The sequence below is a fragment of the Scleropages formosus genome, chromosome 23 (genome assembly GCF_900964775.1).
Source record: "Scleropages formosus chromosome 23, fSclFor1.1, whole genome shotgun sequence".
Taxonomy (NCBI): domain Eukaryota; kingdom Metazoa; phylum Chordata; class Actinopteri; order Osteoglossiformes; family Osteoglossidae; genus Scleropages; species Scleropages formosus.
Window position 1 is genome coordinate 13,546,061 of NC_041828.1, and position 26,482 is coordinate 13,572,542.

Consider the following 26,482-nt stretch of genomic DNA (forward strand, 5'->3'; position numbering starts at 1 on the left):
TGATATTGCATCCTCTTCACGGCATCCCCTTCCTCGCATCCCATGTTTCTAGGATGGGCTCCAAATCAGAGCAGCCCTGCACTGAACAGGATGGATGGATGGAAAATTCATTACTGTATTATTATAGTTGTTGAGGTTGTTTAGGGTGCTATCATTGTTGTTTTTCATGCTCAGCTGATATACAATACAATGAAAGCAACTTGTACTATTAGTTACTGTACAAGAGCAAATGAGCACTAATGCAGTGTCTTAAGGGCCAGGACTTGATTTGATAACTTTCAGATTCCAAATCTGTGTCTTCAGTCCACAACTTGCTGGCACGACGCTCTTGTATTATGACCGATGTTATTTTTGCAGCCGTTGAACTGTTGCAAAATGACATGTACACCACATAAATGTAATCCCTAGATCCTATTTATGATGCATAACCTAGTTTTTGTCCCACTTTCTTATTAATTATGCATGTAGCATAATCCCTGTATGCATAAATTAAATGTAGTTTTTTTGGTATTCTATGCATATTCCAAGTGTATTGGCAAAAGTTCACCTGTTTTACCTATGGGATGTTGCTGCAGGTTGTCATGGGAATTGTTCAGTGTTTAGCAGTGCACGCACAGGCTGCTGGACTGTGTCTGAGATGTATGCTTATTTAGGTTCTTATTTATTTATGAGAGAGTGCTTATGGCTAGTTATCCCTTTAATTATGCATAATACACAATCTCCGTTACAACATACAGCATTTAACTTTTATTACTCCAGAAGCTTAATAAATTATCACATACTTCCATTCCGCTTGATGCCATAATTCAGAAAGCCCACATCTATTAAATTGTACCCAAGTGTAGGAGTTTCAGCTCTCGTGAAAAGTTATCTGATCCTTCCTAGCGGGGCCTGTGTCTAATCTAATTAATCCGAGACACGCCTTTGGCTCTGGGCACCTTATCGATAAACACACAGTGCCGTAGTGAGCCGCCCCCTCTGTGTCCCCTGAGAAAGGAGAGCTTTCCATTGTCTTTCTGGGTTGTAAGTTATCTCTCTCTGTGTAAAGGGGGCCCTTCCGCCCCGTGTGGGACGTCCCCTGGCGGCCAGCGTGGGGACCGTCGCGCTGCGGGTGACGACATCGGGCCAGACGAGCGCGCGCCTGCCGACGGGCTCCCTTCCATAGTGGCTCGCTTTCCATTCGTTCGGCACCGGTGCGATTATTCCCCAGCGTCGACGCTGCGGCCCAGCTGCGGCCCAGCTGCGACACACACGAACACGCTCGTGTGATTACGTGTGGCCCAGGAGCTCAGTTTTCACGATGCTGACGCCTCCTAAGACGGCACAGATTGCTTTCACTTCTTGAAGGGGGAAAAGAAATCTTTGGGCTAATAACTCCTACACCAGTATGATCCCGCACTGCTCCGTACAGTAATTCTGCTATTATCCTACCTGTTATCGATTGGGTTTTATTTGAAGATGCTTCTAGGTTTCGGATGGTACGTTAACTTCCGAAGAACTTGCGAATTTGACCGCGTTTATAATACCTCATCTTTCAAACAGCAGCCAGTTAAGAAGATAATAATATGTATTGATTCTGTTCTATAAATGTTTCTTTCAGATCAGGGTTTTAAAAAAAAATATGCATTTAGATTCAGGATTTTGTCTGAGAATAATTGATCGCATCTGTTATAGAACCAAATGCGTCAGATTCCGCCTTAGGAAAATCCGATGAAAATGGCCTTCGGATAGTTTTTTTTCTTTTTTAAATTTATTTTGCGGACAAAATGGTTATTAATCTGTAAGATGGAACATGTCGCCGCCCGATTATCCCAAGCGTTATTTTCAGTGCCGTCATTAGGAGCTTGATTAGAATTCGCCGCTGCGAAAATGTGTCATAATGTGTGTCAGACGGTTCCAGTCGCCTGTCCAGTGCTGTTCAGCATTGGCAGACAATTACCGCTGCGCATTTATTTCAGAGGTTATTCCATAAAATTGTGCATGGAACCAAAATGCAGTCTACTAAGAAGAAAAGGCTGAAAAATGCTCCATCTTTGTGTTGTTGTAGCTCTTTTAAATGATGGTAATAATAATTATGCAGGCGCACTCATGTAAACCCGTTCTGTACATTGGCAGGAAAGGGGTTAAATTACAAAATGTTTGTGTGGAGAGCAATTAGTTAGTGTTTTCAAAATTGATGTAGTCCCATTTTCATTATGGGAATATCTATATTTCAACATGAAAGGAGACAAAAAGTAAGCACTGAGTTTTTTTGGGGTTTTTTTTCTTTGGTCCTGTCATACTGAGCCATTTCAGAATATACTTTAAACAAACATGTTGTCCAGAAGTTCCGCACTAAGAATAAAACCCTCCTTTATCGAGTTGCATTCTGCTGTGACAGATGTTCATTCGGGCTCCTCATCATATCCTCAGATGCCCTGGGGGTTATAGCGTTAGTTCTCACCTGCGTACCACATGCATCCTCACATTACCGTGCTTCTTGCATCAGTAAATCACGTTCGATGCGGCTCATTTTTGTTTCCGTTTTGTATTTAAACAAAGCTCTAAAAGCAGAGCTTCTCGGGACAAGCTGGCGCTCCGTTTATGGTTTGTTTGCCTAATGTGTAAGCGTTAGTATTCTGTGTTGCATTTGCTTTCATCATGGGGGAGCTCCATTGCACCTCATTGCATTAAGCAGCCCGACTCCCTCCAAATGCAGCTCTCCTGGAGGGATTCGCCGAAACGTCTCGAACCAGTGACGAATCTGCGGGATGCGAGCGAGTGCGTCGGTGCCAGGCCCTCCTTACCACGGTTCTTAGACCCGTGCGGAGCCAATGCGGCACAAGAGCAGCGCTGCGCCCTCCCGAAGCGAGACCTCGTTAAAACGAACGTCTTACACCTAAGTGACAAAGGTCAACGCCGGAGATTTAGCGCAACGCCTTTAGCGGGAGGGAAACGCGTCTGCCGGGGCCTTGCGCAATTGATTTTGTTTGAAATTCCTCACACGAGAGTCGCCGACAAGCTTGCGAGTCAGAAAAATGGTAGAGGGATGTCACATCACGGCAGTTACGGGAGCAGCAAATAAATAAATAAATAGAATGGGGGGGGAGAGAATTTCTTGGCTTGTTTTTAAATGGTATTTGTTGGCCGGGCTTTCAGAGAGCAGCTGAAGGTCTGAGCAGCCCTGGCGCATGGATCACACAGCAGACCTCTTTTCAGGAGCTTTACAGCAGAGCCGGGACTGCTGCTTGCACTTGTCATCGCTCTCCGAACACCGGGGCGTTAACGCAGCGGCAACGCAAAAGACAGGTGGCTGGAAAGCGACACCTCTGAAAAAAACGTACACAAGCGCGTTAAGCGGCGTACGGCCGGGAGACGGGTGGCTCCGCTCACGAGAAGTGATTAGTGCGTGTGTGAGGTTGGTTCACAGATGACGGCTGTGGTCTTCCGGGGCGAGCATGTCAAGTCGGCCCAGTCTGGTGGTCCAGCGGGCAGAGCAACCGGAAAGGTTGAGTGTTCGTCCTCTGCCTCTTCTCTTCTCTTCTCCTGACACGTCCTCTTGGCTTCTGTCGTCTTGTCTGCAGCCAGCGAGAACTGCCACGACTTCCACCCGATGTTCTTCACCCACGACCGCTCCTTCAAGGAGTTCTTCTGCATTTGCATCCAGCTGCTCAACAAGACCTGGAAGGAGATGAGGGCCACGTCTGAAGACTTCAACAAGGTAGGCTGATCCCACCGTGTGTGTGTGTGTGTGTGTATGTGTATGTGTGTGTGTGTGTGTGTGTGTGTGTGTGGTACAGAGTCGTAGTGACTGATCTGTGGGCTGCCAAAGAGAAGGTTCATAAAACAGGATTCATATACTAAGTTACTTAAACGCACAATGCCATGATGACATAGGGTGATGCTAACAATTAGTCAGTATGGCTATTCTCATAAATTTGCATACAAATAAGACTATTCTCACAAACGTGCATCTGATTAACAGACTGTTCTCATAATTGTGTAGATGAATAACAGATGATTCTCGTGCGTATGAGAAACAGACGATTCTCATGAACACATGAATAACAGACTAATTTGATTGTGCTAAAAAATTTTTTACACTTTTCTAACATGGCTTTGTATGAAAAGCACATCTGTTTTCTGTTTGCGAGGGGCTGCAAGAAGTCGCGGCTTTGGTTTGTAGAAAAAGATGACTTGATTAAAACAGGGTGCATTGTGCAGAAGTCAAGCGAGCTCCGATCCATCAATCAGCCAGGATCCAGTGCTGCAGCCTGTGAGTTCTGTTGCTATAGCGATTTATTGCGGCAAGTCATTTTGGGAGTTATAGCTCCCATTTATCCCACTTAAGTCAACACTTACGATTGTTCAGCGATGCACCTTCTGTGTCTGTTTCAAGTGCTGACCTTATTGTCCTTACACGAAGTAAGAACATAACCGGAATGAGATTAATAAAGAATTACAGGATCAGCCTCAATTATCAATGGAGTAAAATATAACAATTAACCCAGAGAGAGGGCGATTTGCTTTTCTTATTTTCTTTTTTTGAAAACACCATTACTCAGCATTGACACAGGACAACAGACCGTCTCGGAATCGGTTTAAGCGAAGACCCGCGGACCAGCACGCTAAGCAGCGGCTTTGCTTTAACGGTGCCAGGACCCAAAATTACAGCACTAGCAATTTGTCATTTTATGTTTCAAGAATGTAAAATAAGGCCCCATATTTATAATTTCTGTCCTGAATGATGTATAGGGCAGTGTTTTTTTTTTTTTTTTTTTTTTCCTGATCATAAAATTGTTGACCCTTAGCTAAAACATACATTTACCAGAATGCGGGGATACCCGAGCGTTACGTTAATAATGTCTAGTCGGCGGTTCTTCACGAAGAATGTGCTCCGTGATGGCTTATTTAATCATATATTCATACCAAAGTGTAGCTCAAAGGTGACTTTGATTTGGAGTAAAAGCCCGTTCAGCAGCTCGTCCTCCCGGGATTGCCTTTGCAGAGCGTAGCTGTTGGTGTTCATGCGTACGGGGTGCGAGAGCTACTCAGGTTGGAGGTGAACAGCGGAGTTGGTATTCCACGGCAGCGCCGCACTTATCGTATGATTGAGTGTATGTCACTGCTCTGGAATTGATTTGGGCGAAGACAATAGATAGCCTTGCAAACTCTGCGTCCTGCTACGAGATTGAATGTGTGCGTGTTTTATTCTTTGCCATGCTTTCTCTCAAGTAGCCAAGTCCTTCCGCGTCCCGTCTCAAAGCTCGACACCCATAACGGCTGCGGGGGGTGAAACGGAGGCGCGTGCACGCGCAGCTCCTCCGCCGTATGAGCCGGGAGCGCGGCTAACGGGAGACTGTAGGGTGTGGATGTACAGAGCGCCGTGAGGAAGATCGCTAGCTGTCGGCGCGGTGCGGGAGGGTCCGGATCCCCGGTCCCCACCGTACGGCGAAGGGCAACGGGCCATTGCGGAGCTGGGGGGACCTGCAGCGATTGAAGAGAAGTAGATAAGTTATTGATTGTTGCCAACTGAGCGACGTGTTTTAGATTATTACGGAAGCAAGGATTTTGTTTTTCCCGGTCGGTGGAAGAGTGCGTTGTATTTGTTTTGATTTTTGATATTGAATTTTATTGACGAGCAGTTTAAAATGCAGTCCTGCTTGCACTTGAATTTGAGCGAGAGCACCAAGAGTGCTATTACCAGCAGCCCGTTAGAGGCTATTGAGCCATCGCTTCGTGGCTTTCATCCAATGGGACTCGAACTAAGAGCCTTTCAGAACAGTGTTTACTCCATGTGATATCCAGCTGTAACACTGTACGAAAGCACGAAAAATACTTTGACTTTTGTAAATCACCGCGCAAATGGAGGCCCGGCTTTGTGTCGTCATCTGTCAGTTGCCCCGGTACGTTATTCTGAGCCCCGCATGCTCAGCTGGGGGCCAGATGAGCTCCTTTTGGATCCCACTATCGCCTCCACATCTTCCCCTGTCCTCACAATACTCTGTTTTTCGTTTATATGATCAGTCATTTTGGCGAGAGGCTGCTGATCACCGCACGCCTTTCCCGCGTGTTGGTGTCTATATGAGCAGCCTGATTCAACAGTTCTCCCATTTCTACCTCCAGCCAGCCATCAAAGGGCACTTTGCACCTTGTGCCTGCTGTGCAGATGCTGCTCACTGACCGATAAGGTAACATAACACTTTACTGGCCATCAGGGTTTCGCTTGCATGAAACTTGACATGGTGGAGGCTCATTCAGATACATTCAATATAACGGAACAATGCTAAACTAAAAGAGTAAATGTACTATAAAAACTTTTGATGAAATTTTAGTAAATGCTGTACAAATTAAATTATTTATGGGAAAATGTGTGTGGAATTGGGGGGGCGCGGTGGCGCAGCGGGTTTGACCGGGTCCTGCTCTCTGGTGGGTCAGGGGTTCGAGTCCCACTTGGGGTGCCTTATGATGGGCTGGCGTCCCGTCCTGGGTGTGTCCCCTCCCTCTCCAGCCTTGTACCCTGTGTTGCTGGGTTAGGCTCCAGCTCCCCACGACCCTGCATGGGACAAGTGGTTTCAGATGATGATGATGATGATGATGATGATGAAAATGTATGTGGATATCTAAATAATATGAGAGGGCACATGTAAATACAGTCATGTCCATAAATGTTTGGACAGTCACACCATCTTCGTCATTTTGGCTCTCTGCATCGCCACAGTGGATCTGAAATGAAACAATCAAGATCTACTTCAAGTGTAGACTTTGAGCTTTAAGGACAGGCTGGCCCAGCTGACTGTAACCCTCAGCCTTGCCCCCAGTGATTCGGAGATAGGCTCCACACCACAGGGACCCTGACCAACGCAAGCAGTTGACTTGAGTGAGCGAGATATATCAGCTGCTGCAAATATAAATAGGTGTAACTGGTGATGCTTTAATGAATATATTATTTTAGGATGTATATTATGATGCCAGTGCAAAGTCTCTAACTGTAATCTGTTAGTTTAGGAGCTGGATGCCAGCAGTGGAATATTAGTTTCTATATACATGTCACATGGGTTATGATGTGCACTTTGAGGCTGACAGGGGACACTGCATGAGGGGGAGATACTTCAGTGCTTTGTTGGTTCGCTCCTGATCGCTCTGTATCACTTTCCAGAAGGCACACGTGATGGCCCGCGTGGAAAGGGCACGTCGCACACGTTGGCATGCAGGATCTGTGGCTCATATTGAGAATGAGCGCAGCGAGACGGGCTCAACGGTACAACGGTGTAGCTGTTACAGTGAAAGGCTGTGCCAGCTGCGTCTCCTGTACGCGCAAGGAGCCGAGCGGTGCGGAGGTCGGGTCGTAAAGCCCGTTGAACCGATGATGCGCTCCTGTGAGGTCCTAGATCTCAGTTCACACACATCCTACCTCCTGACCCCTGTACAGTGACGCGTGTCATAATTTGCTCTTAATGCGTTGTCATCGTTAACTCGTATTTAACTGATGCCTTTTCGCCGGATGGTTTACCGTGTTAGATATGCACTCAGAACTCCTAGAACAAAACCCGTTGCAATGGCTTGTGAAAATTTATGCCATTTCATTATTGAGTAGAGCAGCATTTTTGCACATTATGCGCTCATCTTAACATTGACTGTGAATCTAATCTCAAAACTGAAACAGACTTCGTACTCTTCATTCTTTATTTCATTTTGCTGACGTTTTCCTACCCGTGCAACTTACGATGTTAAACTTCTTACAGTGATTTACTCACTTATACACCAGGGTAATTTTTACTAAGGCAACTCAGGTTAAGTACCTTGCTCAAGGGTACTACAGCAGGAGGTGGGGTTCGAACCTGGGGACCTTTGGCGATTTCATAGAATGAGTAAACCCTGTTATGTCAGGGATGCGAGCAATTGTTTGTATGTGCAGTCATTCACCTATTTATACAGCGAAGCAATACACACACACGCGCGCACACACACTACAGGCGATTCAGAGTCACCAGTTCACCTGGAACACACATCTTTGGATTGCGGGAGGAAACTGGTGCACCTGGGAGAACCGACAAAGCATTTAAAATCCATATTTTGTGTTGTAATGCAGATAAGCTCGTTGAATTTCAGGAATTTTGTTATTATGTGTGTATTTTTTTTGAGAAACTGGCAAGGAGTGTGGTTTACAAAGTAGCCAAAGAAGAGTTTTGTGGGTTCTGCTGCTGTACCCTTGAGAAAAATGCCTGACTGGAATTGCTGTAGCTGAACTATTTGGTGTCCTGGCAGAAAATGCATAATGAAATATGTTTTGCAAAGTACATCGGAATCATGCGGGACGTGCGCCAGAATTCCAGTCATTTAAATTTTATTATTTGTTTTTCTTCCCCCGCTGGAACATATCCGCGTACCCTAGAATACCCGCGGAGATTTGGTGTGACCGCGAACCCTTTTAAAGTTGTCATTCAATCTGCGTGGAAGCAAATGGGAGTAGGAAGTCGCCGGTCCTACTGTGTGAGCTTATCGTATTGAAGCGAGATACAGATTAAATTCCCCTTATTGTTTGTGTGGGTGGTCCAGGTGGACGGCGCCGCCTCGGAGACTTTCCTCAACAAACGTGGTTAAGTCAACTTTCAGTTTGGTGCTGCTGACTCCGCTGCTTCGCGCACCACTTTGGAAGAGGAGAGGAGGTGGCGAACGAGGTTTGGCAAGAGGCCCGTGTCTGCCGCACCCCGCGTAGGGTCCGGCTCCTCGGACGACGAAGGATCGCCGCTCTACGGCTCCGCGTGGACAGCACGGCCACGGACGGCGGTCCGCAGAGGGGCGGGGGAGTTGTGCCGCGTGTGGTCGGCGGACTCTAGCGGAGAGATGGTGAGGGATGCTTTACTGCACTTTACTGGGCTGCGTGTCAACTGGAGGCAAAGGATGCTCAGGACCCTCCTGGGGCGCTGTTGCTCCTTACGTGGTTCGTCGTCATCTTTTCGTCTTTGTCTGCTCGTGCGCATAATGTGTCAAAACTCTAAAATTCACTGCATCGTTTGATTATTGCTTATTATTTCCTTCCGTATCAAAAGCCTGTTATCCAAAGCCTCTTATTTTCCCTTCTCCTTTCATAATTGACCCAAACATTTTCTCTGGAGACTTATTTCAGCACCATCAGGCTGTAGTGTAGCTGTGTTCATCCCTTGTGCCTTTTAATATTTGTTTGTTCGTTCGGCCACTCTGCTGAAACTGGTCTCGGCGTGACCTCATCTCCTCCCCCAGGGAAGGGAAGGGATGGGAGCACTTATTCCCGTTCCCATTCCCATTCCCATCTGCCCCGTGTGCTGGGGACCAGTCGCCCCCTGCCCCAGGAGCATCACTTGTCAGCCACATGTTTCTGGCTGTTGTACATGTACATTACAGTATGTTCAGAGTGATACATTGACGTCGTTTGGGGGCCACGCTCCCAGCAGAGCCGCGTGTCTCCCACAGCTCTGTTTGTGCGTTTGTTCCAGCCCCTTGGGCCGACTGCTCCTGGGAACCCGAGGCCACGCTGCCTCTTAGCTCACGCTCCCAGTATCGCATCACGGTTGCTCACGGCGCCTCCGCCTCACCGAGCGGCCCTCGTTCCCAGCACCGTGCCATTCGCGCTGCCCGCTTCCGACAGACCGGCCCGCTCTTCGCGGGCCTTCCGCTCGACTCGTCGCGTCGCATAAACACGAAATGCTACGCGGAGCAATTTTTCAGAAACGAGGGGCCGTGGAAATGAAGCGAGATCGTTCCTGGGCAGATCTGACGGCCGGCGTTTTCAGTCTGTTTCCATGGCTACGGAATTCTAATTATGTCGCTCCTCTGCTCGGGCTGATCGGGATGAGAGGGCTGCTGTGGTTGCGCGTTCCACCCCAGAACTTCCTGCAGGAGGCGTGCCGATAAAAGGCCCCTGCCCTCTCCTAACCACAGAATGTGTCCTCCGCACATCGAGGCCAAGCGACAGTGATGTAGCGGCTCTGAGTAGGCTGGCTACCTTCTCGCACCCACCCGACCCCATACCCTACTGCTGCCCCCCCCACCTTCCTTCAGCCACACCCCACGTGACTGTGCGCTGCCGTGATTGGCTGGCCCAGCTGCGCTGCCTGCCCAATCGCTTGCTGACACTCAGATAAACATAAGCACAGTCTGCACGCTTATTTTCTGGCTGGACGTGGCATCGTACTGAGGCGCGGAGATGCTCGAGGCGCTCGCGGTACACGGCTGAGCCGAGCATCGTTCTCATTAGAGGGCTCCATCCTGGACCATCTGCCGGCCGGCCGCCCTCATCTCATCTCGCCACCGCGGCCGCTTCCTTTGTGTGCCCCGCGCTCCCGTACGTGTGCGATCGCCGGAGCGAACGGGAAGCATGGATGTGACAATTGCATGTAAGTAGAGCAGAGGTGTTTTTGGAGGGTACGCCCGCTCCTGCTTTCATTAGGCTTTTATTGTTGGCGGAGCGCGGAGAGCTCGGCGCGTGTGGCCAGATGGGATGGGCTTGGGCTTTGTGCGAATTTGAGGACTGTAAGCAGGTTATGGGGATTTCAAGGCTGTGATTAAATGGTCCCAGTCTCATTCATGTTAACCTATATTCTAATGAAATTCTAATGACATTTTAGAATATGCTGGATAGATTTTTTTTTTTTTTTTCCCCTTCCTTCCTTTGGGGGGGGGGTTCTCTCTTTACAAATTTATTCTTGCTATGAAGTATGTTCTGTATGAAAATGTATGTCATTTATTCATTTACATGTCTTTAATTTTTTAATTCACAGATTTAGATGAAAATCTTGATTTTTATTTAATAATATTGTAGGTAGTTCCATACATATTTCTGTGTTAAAAGGGTGTTTTTTTTTTTTTTTTTTATTATTAAACTTTCTCTGTTTGTTGTTGCTGCTGTTATTCTCATACAAAGGACTGCTTGCTCATATTTTGGACACACGCTTTATAGCACGGTTGCCCATACAAATGTCATTGTGGCTTACTGTTCCCGCCACTTGGGGTTATAAACCAATCAACTGTGTGTGTGTGTCTGTGCGTTTTCCCTGACAGATGTGCTACAGTACTAAACGAATATGAATCGCACGCAGGGTGTACTTTTGAAGCAGGTAGCTCTTCGGCCAGTTGAAAATAGGGAAGGTGCATCTGTCTGAAGCTGGACCGCACGTGTGGACAGGCACAACTCATTGCTTATTCCACACAGGTTTAACCCTCCGCCAAGCCGGAGTCAAGCGAGCTATTTATATACCCCCCTCCCCAGCATGCCTTGCCTTTTTGCCCAAGCGAGGTTCTGCTATTGTGGTGCCTCTACAAAAACAGAGCATGTATGTGGTCCAGCCTTGAGGAAGAGCTTTGAGGGCAAAAACACACCAGAATAACCTCAGTTTGTCAGCCTCTATAATATTCATTCCAACACGAGTGGGAATATTGTTCTTCCCCCCATTAGTCATTCTCATTTTCCATTGCAATTCAATGCACAGTTACCCCCAGTGATGGGTTCTTATTTATTAGGTTCAGTTTTAATTGTCTCTCGTCTGTAATTTTGTAAAATTTTAATGTTGTTTTTTTAATAAAACGTTATTTGTTATGTACATCATTTGTGCACATTTTCGGATGCCGTTTAATGATTTACACCTTGTTTTCAGATTTTTAGCGTGGTGCCCGTCACACGTAGGCGCCTCCTTCCTGGGGGGGTCCGCCGTCGTGTCGGGGAGATGCGATGTGCGCTCATCCGCCCGGACGTGCGCTCAGTGTGCGACTCGGCTCAGAAAGCATCCGATTACCTTACAGGTGCTTTACGGGCGTGGTGTTCTGCTTGCGGGCACACCCTGTGCATGTTAAACGCGTTGTTCGGAATTCGTCCCGTTTCCGCTTCAGCAGTAAGACCAAATCGTGTTCTCTCTCCTTTGCGTTGCGCAGGCAGCGCAGCTGAGCATTTTTTTGTGCTGGACGCTACACCGGAAGGCTGCCAGATCAAACCCCAGGAGGGGCCTTCGGTGAAAGTATTTGTAGGTACGCGGCTGAACGAGTGCACGAAGAGCGCAGGTTAGGTCACGCCGGATAAGTGGTCGAGGGCTGCTGCCGGCACTGCCCGTCTGTAGTCCGCTGTTGACGCGAAGTGTCCCACCCTGTCGTCCCACTGCAGCGCGCACACAGTTTGTGTTGCCTTATCTAATGCTTCCAGATTCTTTGTCCCTCTGTTGTCTGTTTCAGCAGCAGAGCAGTGTGTCGTGTTGACATCCTTTGCTGCGGGCGGGGGGAGGCATTGTGGACCCCTGCTGCGTTCCGTGTCACGGCGATCCGAGGGGGCTGCGTTGCGCTGACCGCTGACCGCACGGACAGCTTCCGAGGCAGGCGAGCTCAGCGTTTCCGCGCTGCCCGTGTCTTTGCAGGTATCCTTCAGGCAGCTCTGAAGGCATCGAACAGCTCAGAACTTGGTGTTTCACACTGGCCGGTTGCTTGCTGGGAGACTAAAGAAGCCCTTTTATGTGCTCTTGAGCTACCCGTGCAGGAGGGTCTGATTGCTCCTTGTTTTATTACGCTTTTATTGTTTTATTGTGACTAGTGTGGTCTCACATTCTTCGTTTTAGTTGCGCTTACATTTCAACACAAACTTATTCCTTCTCCCTGTTTATGCGTCACGGTGGCACAGCGAGTAGCACTGCTGTCTCATTCCTGGGTGGTGCAAGAGGACATGGGTTCGATTACAGACCGAGCGGGGAGGAGTTTGCATGTTCTCCCTGTGTCTGCGAGGGTTTCTTCCGGGTGCTCTGGTTTCCTCCCGCAGGCCAAAGACGTGCTGTTCAGGTTCCCCCCATACTGTGTGAGTGGCACAGAGAGAGTGTGTTCCACTGACATATGGATGAGTGACCCAGTGTAAGTAGTGTATCTAGCAGTGTAAACCACCTTGGTGAATAAGGTGTGTGGGCTCATAACACTACACAGAGTTCATTGGAAGTTGCTTCGGAGAATCGTGTCTTTTAAATAAATAAATGTAATATAATGTGTGTATGTGACTGTGCGTGATGTTTCAAGTCCCCTCTTGAACATTGACAGGGATTCAGCAGCTCTGAGGAACCATTCGGGAGGGTAATTTTCATTGTGGTCTGTTTAATGCCCTCCGTTTATTCTGCACTAGGAAATAGGAGTTATTCAGGTCCACAAGATGGTCCTTGAAGTGATTTTTTTTTTTTGGGTAACAGAAAGGGTCATTCCTTTCAGGATGAACATAGCTGTTGGCTTCTTTGTGACAGGAAGTGGTTTCTAGGACCAGGTGTGTGATTTAGACCGATAACTGTGTCCACTGGGGGAGGATCAGCTGCGTGTCCTACCCACACCCCAGCTCCATCACACGTGGACAATCTGACAGCTGCTCCGCTGTCGAGAACCTTCTCGACGATAACGGCTCCTCGACAGAGTAGCCGCTCTTTGAGCGGCGCTTCAGTCACTTCAGTTTGAGTATGAGAACAGCGTTTCGCAGCCTTTCGTTGGTAAGCCGTAGTGTGCCGCTACCCACGGAATCGTAATTTCGTCAAGCGTGATATCCACCAGCACCATGACAGTGACACGCAAGAGCACCAGCGGCCCTCGCAGCACTTGAATGCATCCAGGGATTTTCCCTAAGTGCACGACCCAATAGGAGAGATGCCACAATTGTGGTTGGCGGCATATTAATACAGAGGATCGGAAAGCGCGAGGCTTTGCTCGGCTCGGGATGCCCTCCACTCTGACAGCCTGCGATTGCTCCGACCACGGACCTTGTTTCACGGGAGGAGGGGGAGACGTGGCACCCGTTGCCGAGTGCCTCTCTGAAACGAGATGACTGTTCACATAGTCGTCGTTCTCCGCCTTTGGAATCACGTCTGTCATCGCTCTGGAAATTGTCCTCTTGTTCCGACTGCTCTTCATCCACCTGGCAGGTCTCGGCAGCATATCCGTTCACAGGCACAGTTGATCCGCACGTGACCAGACCAGGGGCGACGGCTTGTTGGAACGACTGATAGTCCAGTGCATCGCAATACTTTTTAAAAATTTTAAGAAATTAAAAAGAAAAATCACTTCAATATTTGAAATGATTTACTTACGTAAAGCTTGTAATAATTGTATAAAAGCATATAATATATATCTTTTTTATTTATTTATTTTTTTTTTCCAGGTTTGCTAAGAAAGTTGTGCTCCACACAAGCACGGAAGTAGAAAAGTAGACACAAGAATAGGTAATAAGGTAGTAGGAAGTAAGAATGACCTATTTTTGTGAGCAACTTATATATATGTATATATATAATATGCATAATATATACATTACATACTGTATGTAATGTATACACATATATGTATGTGTAAAAAAATATTTTTGTAATTTGAAACCCATATGTTATGCTGTATTCTGTTAAAACATTTTATTTATGTGCAACAAGATTACCATCGTGTCAAAACGACACACTGGAATGACTAGTGAGTTGCGCGACTGGGGAGCCCACGCCACAGCCACCGTTAGTCCGGTCATGCGACAATGAGCTGTACCTGCCGCTCGATGATGTAACTGGTGCACGTTGTTTCAGCCTTTTGGTGAAATGGCGCTCACTGTGTCGGTGTTTTGGGAAGTGACACTTAGTTGTGTAACCTGCTCTCGTGTTGATGGTGTCAATGCCGCACCGCTGGATGCGCTTCACCCAACACCGTGCAGCTGCGAGGAGTTGGAGGGCTTGGTGGGAGAACGAGACGTGACGGCGCAGCCGCTGGCGAATCTGCACCACCTGCACAGCGGCCGGATTGAGCAGCGGTTGCCGGAGAGCTCCTCTTCCGCCAGGATCTGAGTACAGTAACAAGGTTGTGCCGTCATCTCGCGTGCACAGCATTGCGGTCAGCAGGTTCACGTGTGGGCAGCAAGGGTTGAGTCTCTTTAAACCATCATCCCTCCATTGCTTAAGGTCAATTAGCACCTAACATTGAAAAGTGCTTGTAGAGCGGAGCTGCGGCGCAGTGACTGTGACCTAGACGGAGCTTCTGGGCTTGTGCTGCGGAGACGCTAGAAGATCAGGCTTCGGTAAGCAACCCGGGTACGTCTCTATCGGGAACCGAGCCTCCCTCTACCAGACAGAAATGTTAAATACGGGAATGAACGTGACCCCGGCTGACACGTTGGTAGCAAAGCCTGAAATGTAGAGGCGGTAGCAGACGGCGCAGTGGTTAGAGCTGCCGCCCTACGCTCGAAGGACCCAGGTTTCAATCCCACTTCTTGCTCTAGTACCATTGAGCAAGGTACTTACCCCGAGTTAGTACGGTAAAAATAAGCGAGCTGTATAAATGGGTAAATCGGCGTAAGTTGCTTTGGAAGAAAGTGTGTCGGCCAAATCAATAAATGTAAATAAACGCAGAGGAGATGGAAGACGGCATGAGGTCTCCCTGGTCGCCTCTTCCGCTTGTGGGCTTCTCGGTCTGTATCAAGCAACCCACCGCTTCTCGTACCCAGGATCCTCTTGGACCACTGTGCCTCCCCAGCAAAAACTTGTTCAATAATTCATACTGAATTCCAGCGATGCACTTAGCTGCAGTCACTCTCTGTATTTAAAAATTAAGCATTTGCCAAAATATTCAGAATAAAACATTTATTCTTGGCTTTTTTAATATAAGCCAATGGAACATTGTTTGGTTTTTTTTTTTTGTTTTTTTGCAGTAGCTGTGGCAACGCTTTTATTTTCACGACAACCTTCAGCTACTGTTATTTTATTTTACTTCAATGCTGTATTTTTCTTATTTTCCCCTCTTCTCCGCGCCTGTCGTGTATTTGCAGTTGTAGGACGGTTTTAGTGCCACGTACCCAGCCACAGATTCTGAAGGGGTGAGTAGTGGGAGTGGAATGATGAATTATGATATTTACATTTCTTTCTTGGATTGACACTTTTCTTCAAAGTGACTTGTGATTTTAACACATTTGCACTGATTTATCTGCAGTATTTATACAGCTGGATGTTTTTACTGGAGCGACTCGGTGAATGCGTTAATCGAGGGTACTGCAGCAGAAGGTGGGATTCAAACCTGGGTCATTTGAGTGCAAGGTGGCAGCTCTAGCTGCTATGCCACCTGCTTCGCTCAGGTATACGGATGCACTGTGTCCTTCAGGCCGCGGGACGGAGGCTGCAAAGTGGTGTCGGAGGCTCCGCGGCCACGGGTTCAACCAACATGGGTGGCTGCCCACGGTGCGTTCCATGTGAGGAGATGTCCTCCTCAGTGCCCAGCTGAGTCCATCCGGTCTCCTCTCTCACTCCGTTCCTCTCCGTTCCTATTGTTTTCTCCAGCGTGTTCTAGAACACAGCGCTGGGGGTGTAGAACAGGCGGTGTGCGCAGCCAGTGAGAAATACAATGAGGGTGGCAGTGGTTCAGATATTCATACCGCCTTTGAGTATGTGTATAAAAATACATATTGTTTCACATTTCATTTCTCATCACCTTTTCCTTACTTAGTCAAAATGAAATCAGCTCAAATGCTTGTGTTTAATATAGAAAGGGAAAAGGACTATGAGCAAAGCAGGGCGTTGACATGTTGTTTGAAGACGTTTAAGACATTTAATTTCATTGTTTTGCCTTTAGTACTTTTAAGGGTTTAATATTTATTGCAGGTGACATCAGCGTTTTTTTTTTTCCTCTTCAAATCCTAAGTTTTCTGGACTCCCTTATGATATTAACTGGCCATAAACGATGTCATTAACAGCAGTTTAGGTCGACTGAGCCACACCTTGACATGTTTCAATTCAGTGCCTCGTTTTTGCTGCTCGTGGCACAGGACACAGCCGTTGGACCTCCTGAAGCAGAGGAGGAAGGTGGTCAGTCAGGCTTTGGTTTGCTGTGACACACACTAGTCCATGGCCTTAGTCCAAACATAGCTGCGATGTACCATGGTCCCTCTGTGGGAAAGGTCATCGCCTCGTCTCTGTGTCCAAAACCCATCCGTCCGTCCGCCCGCCTCTTGTCAATAACAGTTTGTTCAGTGCACGGTCATGGTGGTCCAGAGTCTATCCTGGAAACACTGCTCATGAGGCAGGATAAACCTTGGACAGGACACCAGTTCATTACAGAGCTATCTCTCTCACACACACACACACACACACACACACACACACACACACACACACACACACACACACACACCAGGTAATTTAGAATCACAAGTTTACCTGAAACACACATCTTTGCTCAGAATTCCTGCAAACCTGCTGAACGGGATGATGCTGAATTGATCAAATGCTGAATTGATCCTTTCAGACAATTCCAGGTTATCAGAGTTTTCAAAACTGAGGTAGAAATAACCTTAAAAAATGGTTTATTACAGATCTGTTGAATCTCACCAGATGATACCCATCGCAGTCAGGCACACTGCCATCGTTCATTGCACCTTTTACCCCATACTCTCCTTTATCTAGTACCCATAAAGCAGAGTATCTCCTAAACTGCAGTGCTTGGTCTTCCGGAAATTTCCACAGCAGACACAAATTAAGGGAAGGCAGCAAGTAAGACACAGATGAATACCAAATAGTGAATAAGATCATAAAGAGTAAGTAAAGAATCATTAAAGGTGAGTCATAATGATATAATAAAGTAATTGTGACAAGCAGCAAGTACAACCCTGCTTAATCCAGAGCTTCCACAGCACTTCTCACAGGAAACCATCTTTCTTCATCTTTCTCGTCGTCTTGGAAGTCCTTGCCGAACTGAGGCTGTCAGACTGGCCTGTTTAGGGACGCTGAGCAGCGACCCCCCCCCCCCCCGAAAACGCTCCACTCCGTCATTTCCTCATCTCGCATCATGGTCTTTTCCCCTCGGCATCTGCGCAGCACTGGGTTGCCCCGCTGATCATTAATCTGCTCCGGATGAGCACCGCTGCCCCTTTTAACGCCATAAACGGTCAATGAAAATAACTTCGGTGGTGGGAGTCGCCCCTCTGCAGCCGTTTGCGCTCAGAGTGTTCGGGCTGCAGCCGATTAAACACAATGGCGCTCCCGCGGGATTGCGAGACCTATGTCGTTTTCATTTCCCGCAGGCCCTTCCCGTTCAGCGGGCTTGCAGGAATCTGTCCCGGAATCTGGCGCGTTTTTAATCCACGAGGGGGAGAAGCATGGAAGACGCACCCTCTTTGAACAGCCACGAGTGTTTTCGTCTTCTCCTTTTTGACAGCAGAACGATTCCGGCCGTCAGCCATACGGGCTCATGTGTTACACACTGAACTTAAGCCCATTGTGGTGTGCGGTTATGATTCTGACCTACTTTACATTTTCATTTGTTCATTTAGCAGACGCTTTTCTCCAAAGTGGCAAAACCACTCAGAGTAAACAAAGTGCGTTTCACCCGCGGACAAAGAGATAGAGACGCACATGCACGCATCCCAAAGTAGAGGCAATGAGCCCAGTACCACCACCTCTCACAGAATACACTACCCAACCAGCTCCATATAGAATCGGTCAGGAGATGTTTTTTTGACAGATAATGTAGTGAAGGTGAAGCAGAAAGATCGGCGTAGAAGTGGATCTGAACGAGATGGGTTTGAGACTTCTCTTGAGAGATCTGAGAGTTTGAGAATTTCTGGGTGAGAGAGGGAGATAATTGTACCACTCTGGAGCCAGAACTGAGAACCTCCTTTTGATTTTTGGACCTGTGTGTGTGTGTGGGACCACCAAATGGCCAGAGGTGGAGGAGAGTAGCAGTCTGGTTGAGGTGTAGTAAGTGATCAGGTCCTCTAGGTGTTGGGGAGCAGATCCATTGGGAGGCTCGTAGGCCATGGCCATAGCGCTGAACTCTATACAGGTAGCCTGGTCATGGCCTACAAGCCAGTGGAGAGAGATGAAGGATGGAGAGGGGAAACACACTAACATTTTAACATTTACTTTGTACTTTTTTTTTTTTTTTTTTTTTTTTGTTTATACACTCATATTTTGGATCCAGAGATTGTTTTAATATACATAGGCCATGGCAAGCTGATTTAGTCTAGCTTTCTTCATCTATATTGGCATCCCCATTTCTGTCTTCTGATGGAAACCTTGTTTGGTCTGGGGAAGGTGAACTCGAGTGATTGATCCCATCACTTCCAAAACTGAGCTAGCTTGTACTTTTGAGGAACTTCTGAGGAAACGAGGCAAATCTTGAATAATGGGAATGTGCATCAGTGCATTAAATGAATCTTCATTCTCAGCCCTGGACCTGGAATAGAATATTAGTATCTGTTCATTTACTTGAAGCTTTTCTCCAAAGCTTCTTACGTTGCTGGTTTTTCTACTAAGCTACTTAAAATGATTTCCCCATTTAAACAGCAGAGTAATTTTTTAGCGTCAATCATTGTAAAAGCCTTGCACAGGTGTATTACAGCAAAAGCAGATATTTGAACCTGTTTTTTATTTTTCATTGCAGAGTGATGCCTCTAAGCACTACGCCACCTGCTGCTACAGTGTAATTTCTATATACAGTGTTATGTGAATCATCCACAGTTACGTCGTTCTCATTTTTACTTGGAGCGAAGCACATTGTCAGTAAACAGCCCCAAAAATGGTTTGAGCGGTGGACGAGCACTTGGAAAAAGGTACAAGCTTGGGAAAAAGATTAGAGATTTCATTATTAAACTGCCTACGCTATCAAGTCATGTGTATGTGAATTTATGAGGGAAAGGGGGAATTTATGATGCATAAGGGGGAAGTCGAGATTACGAGTGGAGGCGGTGGATAAATCTGTTCATGGTCCAGCGGCCTGGGCATTCTGGGTAACTGTAGGGCAGAGAATGGGGAGTGCGGTCGGGGAGCCGCTGACACTGCAGAGTGCTGTGGTGAAGATCGGAGGAGTGCGGGAGCCTGTCTGTGCTGCTGGTTCCCCCAGTCCTCTTGGCTGGAAGGATCAAACGCATCATGTCAGCATTCTGTTCCACAGTGCAGAACATCCTCTTTATGGTCGGGGATGCAGTAGCGTGAGGCTCTCAGGGTATCCTGCAAATTCGAGGTCCCTGAGTGGGGCGGTGTGTTGGACTGCGGGCATTTGGCATTGTCCTCTGCCCCATCGCCAGCTATGGACTGGCACACTCGCATATGGTGGCCCGTTGCCATAGCAACAGGCTAGCATTTGCTTGTTCTTCTGGGCAGAAACCTAACTGTCCTACAAAAACACACACGCACTCTACATCCTCCTGCCATGTCACTGTAGTTATCCTACCCAGTTATGTAAGCAAGCGATGTAGTTTTGTCTTTATTCCCTTCCCCTCTGCCGAAAGCCACGTGATTGCAGTGGAAACACGAGCACCTCCTTCTCGGGGGGCTCCCGGGGGCCCGTCGCTCGCAGGCGAAGGCGGGAGGCCTCGGTGAGCTGGAAACGCAAGGGCTTCATCGCTCCGCTCGTCCACCGTGGTCCGCATCCCGCAGGGGAGGCCCGGCGAGCTCAGCGAGGGGGAAGGCATCGCAATGCTTCGCAGGACCCCGTTGGAGCGTGAACGCTCTTCACACCACGTGAGCCGCCATCTGGCGCCAGGCACTCGCCCATGGCGGGCTGGGGCCTTCCTACTCCTCCACGACCCATCGCTGGGTCCACACTGAGAACAGAGGTTGAGGGCTAGTTTGCATAACAGGCCTCTTTAAATGGCACATTAATGAAGCTAAATGCTGTATAAACACCCAGGGGAGGTTCCGCAATGCACTGTAACCTCAACTTTATTTTGCATAATTCTGAAAATTCAGCAATGCATATTGCCAAGTAGTGTTAACGAAAATGTTCTTGGGTGGCACAGTGGGTAGCACCGGTGCCTCGCAGCTCCTGGGATGTTGGTTCAGGTGGGCGTTTGAATCCAACTTGGTCTGTGTGGACTTTGCATGTTCTAACTATATTCACATGTATAGTATGTCCTCCAGGTGCTCTACTTTCCAAAGATGTGTTTCAAGTGTATTGGTGACTCTCAATTTCCCCTAGTTTATCTGAGTGTGTCATTGAGTGTGTGTGACTGCCCTGGGATGGGTGTTCCATCCAGGGTGTATCCCACTTTGCGTCCTACGCTTTCGGTATGTGCTCTGGACCCTCCACGACCCTGCTTCAGACAAGTGGTTTTTGTTAATAGTGGATGTATGAAAAAAATTTGCGGTTATAACTTAGTGGAGGTTTTTTTGAAATACTGGGGGAGTCACATTAGGGTTGTTGACGTGTTCCGCTCCCCCTGTTGTTGCACCTGTGTCTGCATCTAAAAGCAGCTAAGACTTAAATATGAACCCCACCATGGATTCTAACTTTATTCCATAGAGTGCAAATGACTTGAAATGATCTATAAGGGGGGGGCGCGGTGGCGTAGTGGGTTGGACCACAGTCCTGCTCTCTGGTGGGTCTGGGGTTCAAGTCCCGCTTGGGGTGCCTTGCGACGGACTGGCGTCCCGTCCTGGGTGTGTCCCCTCCCCCTCTGGCCTTACGCCCTGTGTTACCGGGTAGGCTCCGGTTCCCCATGACCCTGTATGGGACAAGCGGTTCTGAAAATGTGTGTGTGTGTGTGAGATCTATAAGGACGCCTCTCATTCCGTGTTATTTTTTTCATCTTTTTTTTTTCTCTTCCCTCCACTTCTCGGAGGTTCACACAGCACTACTAAAATAGCACGGTGTTGATCCAGACCTCAGACTCGTGTTTTTGCTCGTTTTTATTCAGCCGCTGCTCTCCGGTTTTTGTTTCTAGCGGTTCCGTATAATGCTCCGTTTCCTTTTGCAGCAAAGCGACTTCCTGCAGTTGAATCCCATCTCCTAACGCTGCCTCTAAAACTCCATTCAGCCATAATGCTGCAAAGATTAAGTTTTGCTAGATGGAGAGATGAGATGCCTTACAGTCTTACTGACACACTTGAATAGTCTCTTCTGCATTCATGTGTTACTAGCTTGCAGTGTTGGGCTTGTGCACTGAGCTGTTGCAGTGATTTACCCATTTCTATAACTTTTTTTTTACTATGTTGATCAGGTGTACTGCGGCAGGAGTAGGATTTGAGCCTACTATAAGCAGAGGAAGGTAGAGTACCCAAAAACAATATTTAAGTAAAAATACTCAGGTAAAAGAACATTTACATCTACCCGTTTAGCAGACAATTTTCTCCAAAGCGACGTACGTCTCGGAGAGCAACACGGTGCGTTACATCAGCAGAAGGAAAGATCTGGATGCAGACACATGAGTCTTGAGTGCGGTCAGTTTGTCATGTTCCACCATATGAACCAGCGTACATCGCACGAGTCGCTGCGTAAAGTTTTACCCATTATTCAACAATTTCCGAACACAAAATTTACTACATATAAACATTTACACGTTTATCGTGCACTTAGGAGATCGGGGGAGAGGTCATTCCACCACTTCAGAGGCCAAACCGAAAACGTTTGTTCTCTTGATGTTGGACCTTTTGTCTGTGGGGCCACCAAGCAGGGAGAGGTGGAGGAGCATAGCACCTTTCTTATTTTTACATTTAGCTCACACTTTTCTCCAACGTGACTTACAGTGTTGGGGTTACAGTTAGTACAGGCTTACAATTTTTCACCCATTTCTACAGCTGGGTAATTTTACTGGAGCAATTTAGGGTAAGTACCTTGCTCAAGGGTACTTCAGCGGGAGGTGGGGATCAAACCTGCAACCTTTGGACCCAGAGGTAGTAGCTCTATAAACTATGGTACCAACTGTCCCGAATGATCAGGTCTTGTTGGTACCGGGGAGCAGATCTGTGGACATCAAGTACTACTTGACTTCTGCTATGCCAATAAAGTTACATATTGTCTATTAGACTAATCAAACAAATAGAGAATATATCAAAGACCACAGTCTGCTAGGTTATTATTGTTAACTATTATTTCGGTGACAACTTGTCTTGGGTGGCTTATTTAGACCACTTATTTACATTTACCCTTTCAAATTGCAGGGTAATTTTTACTGTATCACGTTAGGTTAAATACCTTGAGCAAGGGTGCTGCAGCAGGTTGTCTGATTTTAAACTCGGGTCCCTCAACTGCAAGCTGACAGCTGCACCACCCCCTGCCCCAGTCGAGAAATGCCGTCCCCTTTCTCCACTTTTTTTAAATTTTTTTTTTAATTTTTTTTTTTTTTAACCACAGCTCGCCAGTGCGATTCCGCCTGCATTTTGTGCTGAGTGCGGGGCGCTTGTCTGGGGTGTGTGTCGTAATCCACCGCTTGAGCAACGCTGCGTTTAATCTCCCGAATACACACCCCCACCCCCTCGGTGCCAGGAGCATTATTCCCCGGCGACACGAGCGCGGCAGGCCGCCTCGCTCCGCGGCCGTGCAAAGTGCATATTGATGAAGCTATGAATTATGGGAGACGGCAACTTAAGCCCACGGTGCATCGCAGCGCTGCTCGCAAGTCGGAAGCTGATGTCTGTCTGCTTTGTCCTCCGAAATGTACCTCTCTTCATTGTGCGGTGACAGCCCTCCCCCACTATTTTTATTTCACGCTCCGCCACCCTTGTATTTGTCAGAATTTTTCTGTTTATCGGCAGGCCTATATGCTGTATGTAGTCCACCTCCGGCCGTAGCGCTCCCGGTCAGGGTACTTACCTGCACTGATACGGTGGGAACTGGTGAGCTCTTCTTCACTGACTCGTAGCAATAACATGTACATTTTACATTTACGTTTATTCATTTAACAGACGCTTTTCTCCAAAGCGACGTACATCTCGGAGGATGAAGCACGGCGTCGAAGAAGTGCGTCTAAAATGAACGAATGTAGGAGGAGACGGCGAGGCAATACTAAGTAAATGCCAGAGGAATAAACACCACTCAAAAAGCCCAAAAACGGTGCACGACTCAACAGTTCTACGATCCCTGCACTTGGTAGAGGTTAAGATGACGCCGGTATACTGTTTGATGCCACCATGAAGTACGACGACGAGAGCTTTTTGCCAATACATGTACTGTAGAAATACGAATCAAGGAAAATAAGGTCATGGGAGAGTATTTGTTTTCCCTCATTGATGTCATAGAAACCAAACAGTACATCTTTGCACCATAAAGGAAAAATCATTAGACTAGTGATCACTGAGGGATCCAAACAGGTCTTCCCCGAACCTCTGAGCGTAAGAACAGTTCTAAAACGGAGGTAAAGCACTTTGTGAGCAGCTATGGACCAGCAAACGCAGAATTTTCTATGAATGTTCTTTGTTCCTCAATATCGCTTTTAGCGGGGTAAAATCCATTAATCGGTCGATGCTATCCTTCCTTTAACTTATCTGCAGCCAAATATTTCAGTTGTATGCCGCAAACCATTTTCCGATAAAACTGGCCGAATAAGACCTTACATGAGGAGAGTGGTAGTATCTGCAATCCTGCTCTATAAGTGGGTAAATAACGAAGTACCTTGAATACAACGTTAACGTTGTAAAGCATCAACTATGAATAGGTAATATGTATATGAATGCACAATAATAGTTTTGTTGCTGAATACCGGGAAGGATGTGGGGCAGGTTCATTCTGTGTGTATCCTGGGAGGTGAGAAACTGCACTGTGTCCCATACCATATACATGACGTGAGGTCAGACGCTGTTCTCTACCCTATGTGTATAGAGCGAGGCGGGACCCCATACCCCACAGCCACTTGCCCTGGTGTGCTCTCGCAACCCACCCTCTTCCCTTTGTCCCCTGGCCGTGTGTGAGTCAGCAGGGCTATTCTCGGTGCACGCTGCCTATACGCATCTGAACCCATGGTGACACTCGCAGAGACGCCTCCGTGCATTGTGGGAAGGCGCTGCCGAGGTGCGATCGGGTCCGTTTGCCGATGGCCCGGGGTTAGTAGGACCGCGCCGAGGGCAGCTACAGTAGCTCAACCAGTGGGGCGCGGGCTGCTGCCGTGTGTTTTTATGTGTGTTTTACACAGCCTGGCCCCACGCTGCTCTCGACTCGTATTTATGGACCAATAAAATAAAACGGGCTGCAAGGGGTCCGGCTCCTGCGGCGGAGATTCTGTGCAAGATCAGAAGGCCGTTTTTACCCTATAATAAGCTTCACATCCTCTTCGTACGCAGCCCTGTCATTCAGTGGCCCTGAGTGTGCAGCTTGATTTTTAGATGCAGTTGTTTGCTTGGCAGTGTTTATCCAAACGCGTAGCTCAGAAACCAGAGCTTGGGCTGCTGCGTCCATGTGGCATTTCAGCTTTTCCATGAAATTCTGCGGGGGCAGCAGGTGGCATAGTTTTGGGGCTGCTGGAAGGACCCGGGTTTGAATCCCACCTCCTGCTGTAGTAGCCTTGATCAAGGTACTTACCCTGAATTAGTACGGTAAACATTTCCTAGTTGTATAAAGGGGTAAATCACTGTAAGCAGAAAACATGGATGGATGGATGGAGGAAAATAGAAAGTGTAGCCGGTGTAACAGCTTGCAGTGCGGTATTCCCCAGCAGATCAAGGTTTGGCCTGTTGATCTTGTGTGGTACAGGTGATGGAAAGCACCTCTCCTGGCCTCTGTTCGCAGGTGATGCAGGTGGTCAGGGAGCAGATCATGCGCGCTCTGGCCGCCAAGCCTAACTCCCTGGACCAGTTCAAAAGTCGCCTGCAGAACCTCAGCTACACGGAGATCCTGAAGATCCGTCAGTCCGAGAGGATGAACCAGGAGGACTTCCAGTCGCGCCCCATCCAGTAAGCTCTGCCGGGAGTCCGCTAACACAGATTGCAGCTCTGGAACACCTTCCAGCCACCCACATTATTGTTTTCACACCAAGAAAGAGCTCGAGTTCCAGTAAATACATTATTATATTTTCTTGTCATCCATATTTGCTATTGCTCACTTGTGAAGGGCATGCAGCTTGACTGAAAATGGACTTATTCCATTGACTGCCCACTAAGGACATTGAAATCAGAGCTAAAGTGAATGTTCTGCTGTGAGCTGATGATTAATACATGTGACATGAGGTCCAGCGTAGCATTTTCTAGCTGCTAATGAGCTAAATGTGTGAGTGTATTAACATAAGAGCGCATGGTAGATCAGTTGTTATTTTTTTTTACAGCCACTAAAGGAAATTATTACAAAGAACTTTGTCCAAATTGGTATTTCTCTTCTGCCAAATTATGAAGTGGCAGGAAGGAGTAGGCAGTAGTATATATAGTATATTTTTAAACTAAAAACAACCATACTTTAATGTTAAGGAGCACTCAAGGTGGTGTGTTACTGTTCAGTTTCATTGTATTCATTACTATGAAGTCATAATTAGGTGTCTGTGTTTATTGACTAGTGTGTGTGCATTTATGCTGTGTGTGTATATACAGTAGTTGTATATATCTTACTCGGTTTCACGTACCTTTTAGTTTGGGCAATTGAGCTTTTTTTCTCTCTGGTGTCCATTGGTGCTGTTGCAAACAGGACATTGAATAGAAGAACCTTAAAATCACCTTGAAGAATACCTGTTATTTAAAGGTCGGGTGGCCTCCAGCCCCCCACGCCCCTTGTGGCATGGATCGGCTCTCTGCCGGTACAGTTTCCTGTGGGTTCCAGTAGTGTCACATTGCTCTCGCTAATGAGTGCGAGGTCAGTGTTG

General features: G+C 47.4%; 1 protein-coding gene across 9 annotated transcripts in view; it reads left to right on the forward strand.

Annotated features, from left to right (window-relative positions):
• elmo1 (engulfment and cell motility 1 (ced-12 homolog, C. elegans)) overlaps positions 1-26,482 on the forward strand; it is a 98,572-nt gene that overhangs the window by 58,443 nt on the left and 13,647 nt on the right. For 7 of the 9 annotated variants that reach the window (XM_018731886.2, XM_029248092.1, XM_018731885.2 and 4 more), the window contains 2 exons: positions 3,564-3,700; positions 25,423-25,586. In XM_018731886.2, the coding sequence (XP_018587402.1) occupies positions 3,564-3,700; positions 25,423-25,586 (301 nt within the window). Of the gene's footprint in view, positions 1-3,563; positions 3,701-10,149; positions 10,356-20,408; positions 20,445-25,422; positions 25,587-26,482 lie in introns of those variants that run through there. The other 2 variants (XM_018731893.2, XM_018731891.2) reach the window with 2 other exon arrangements.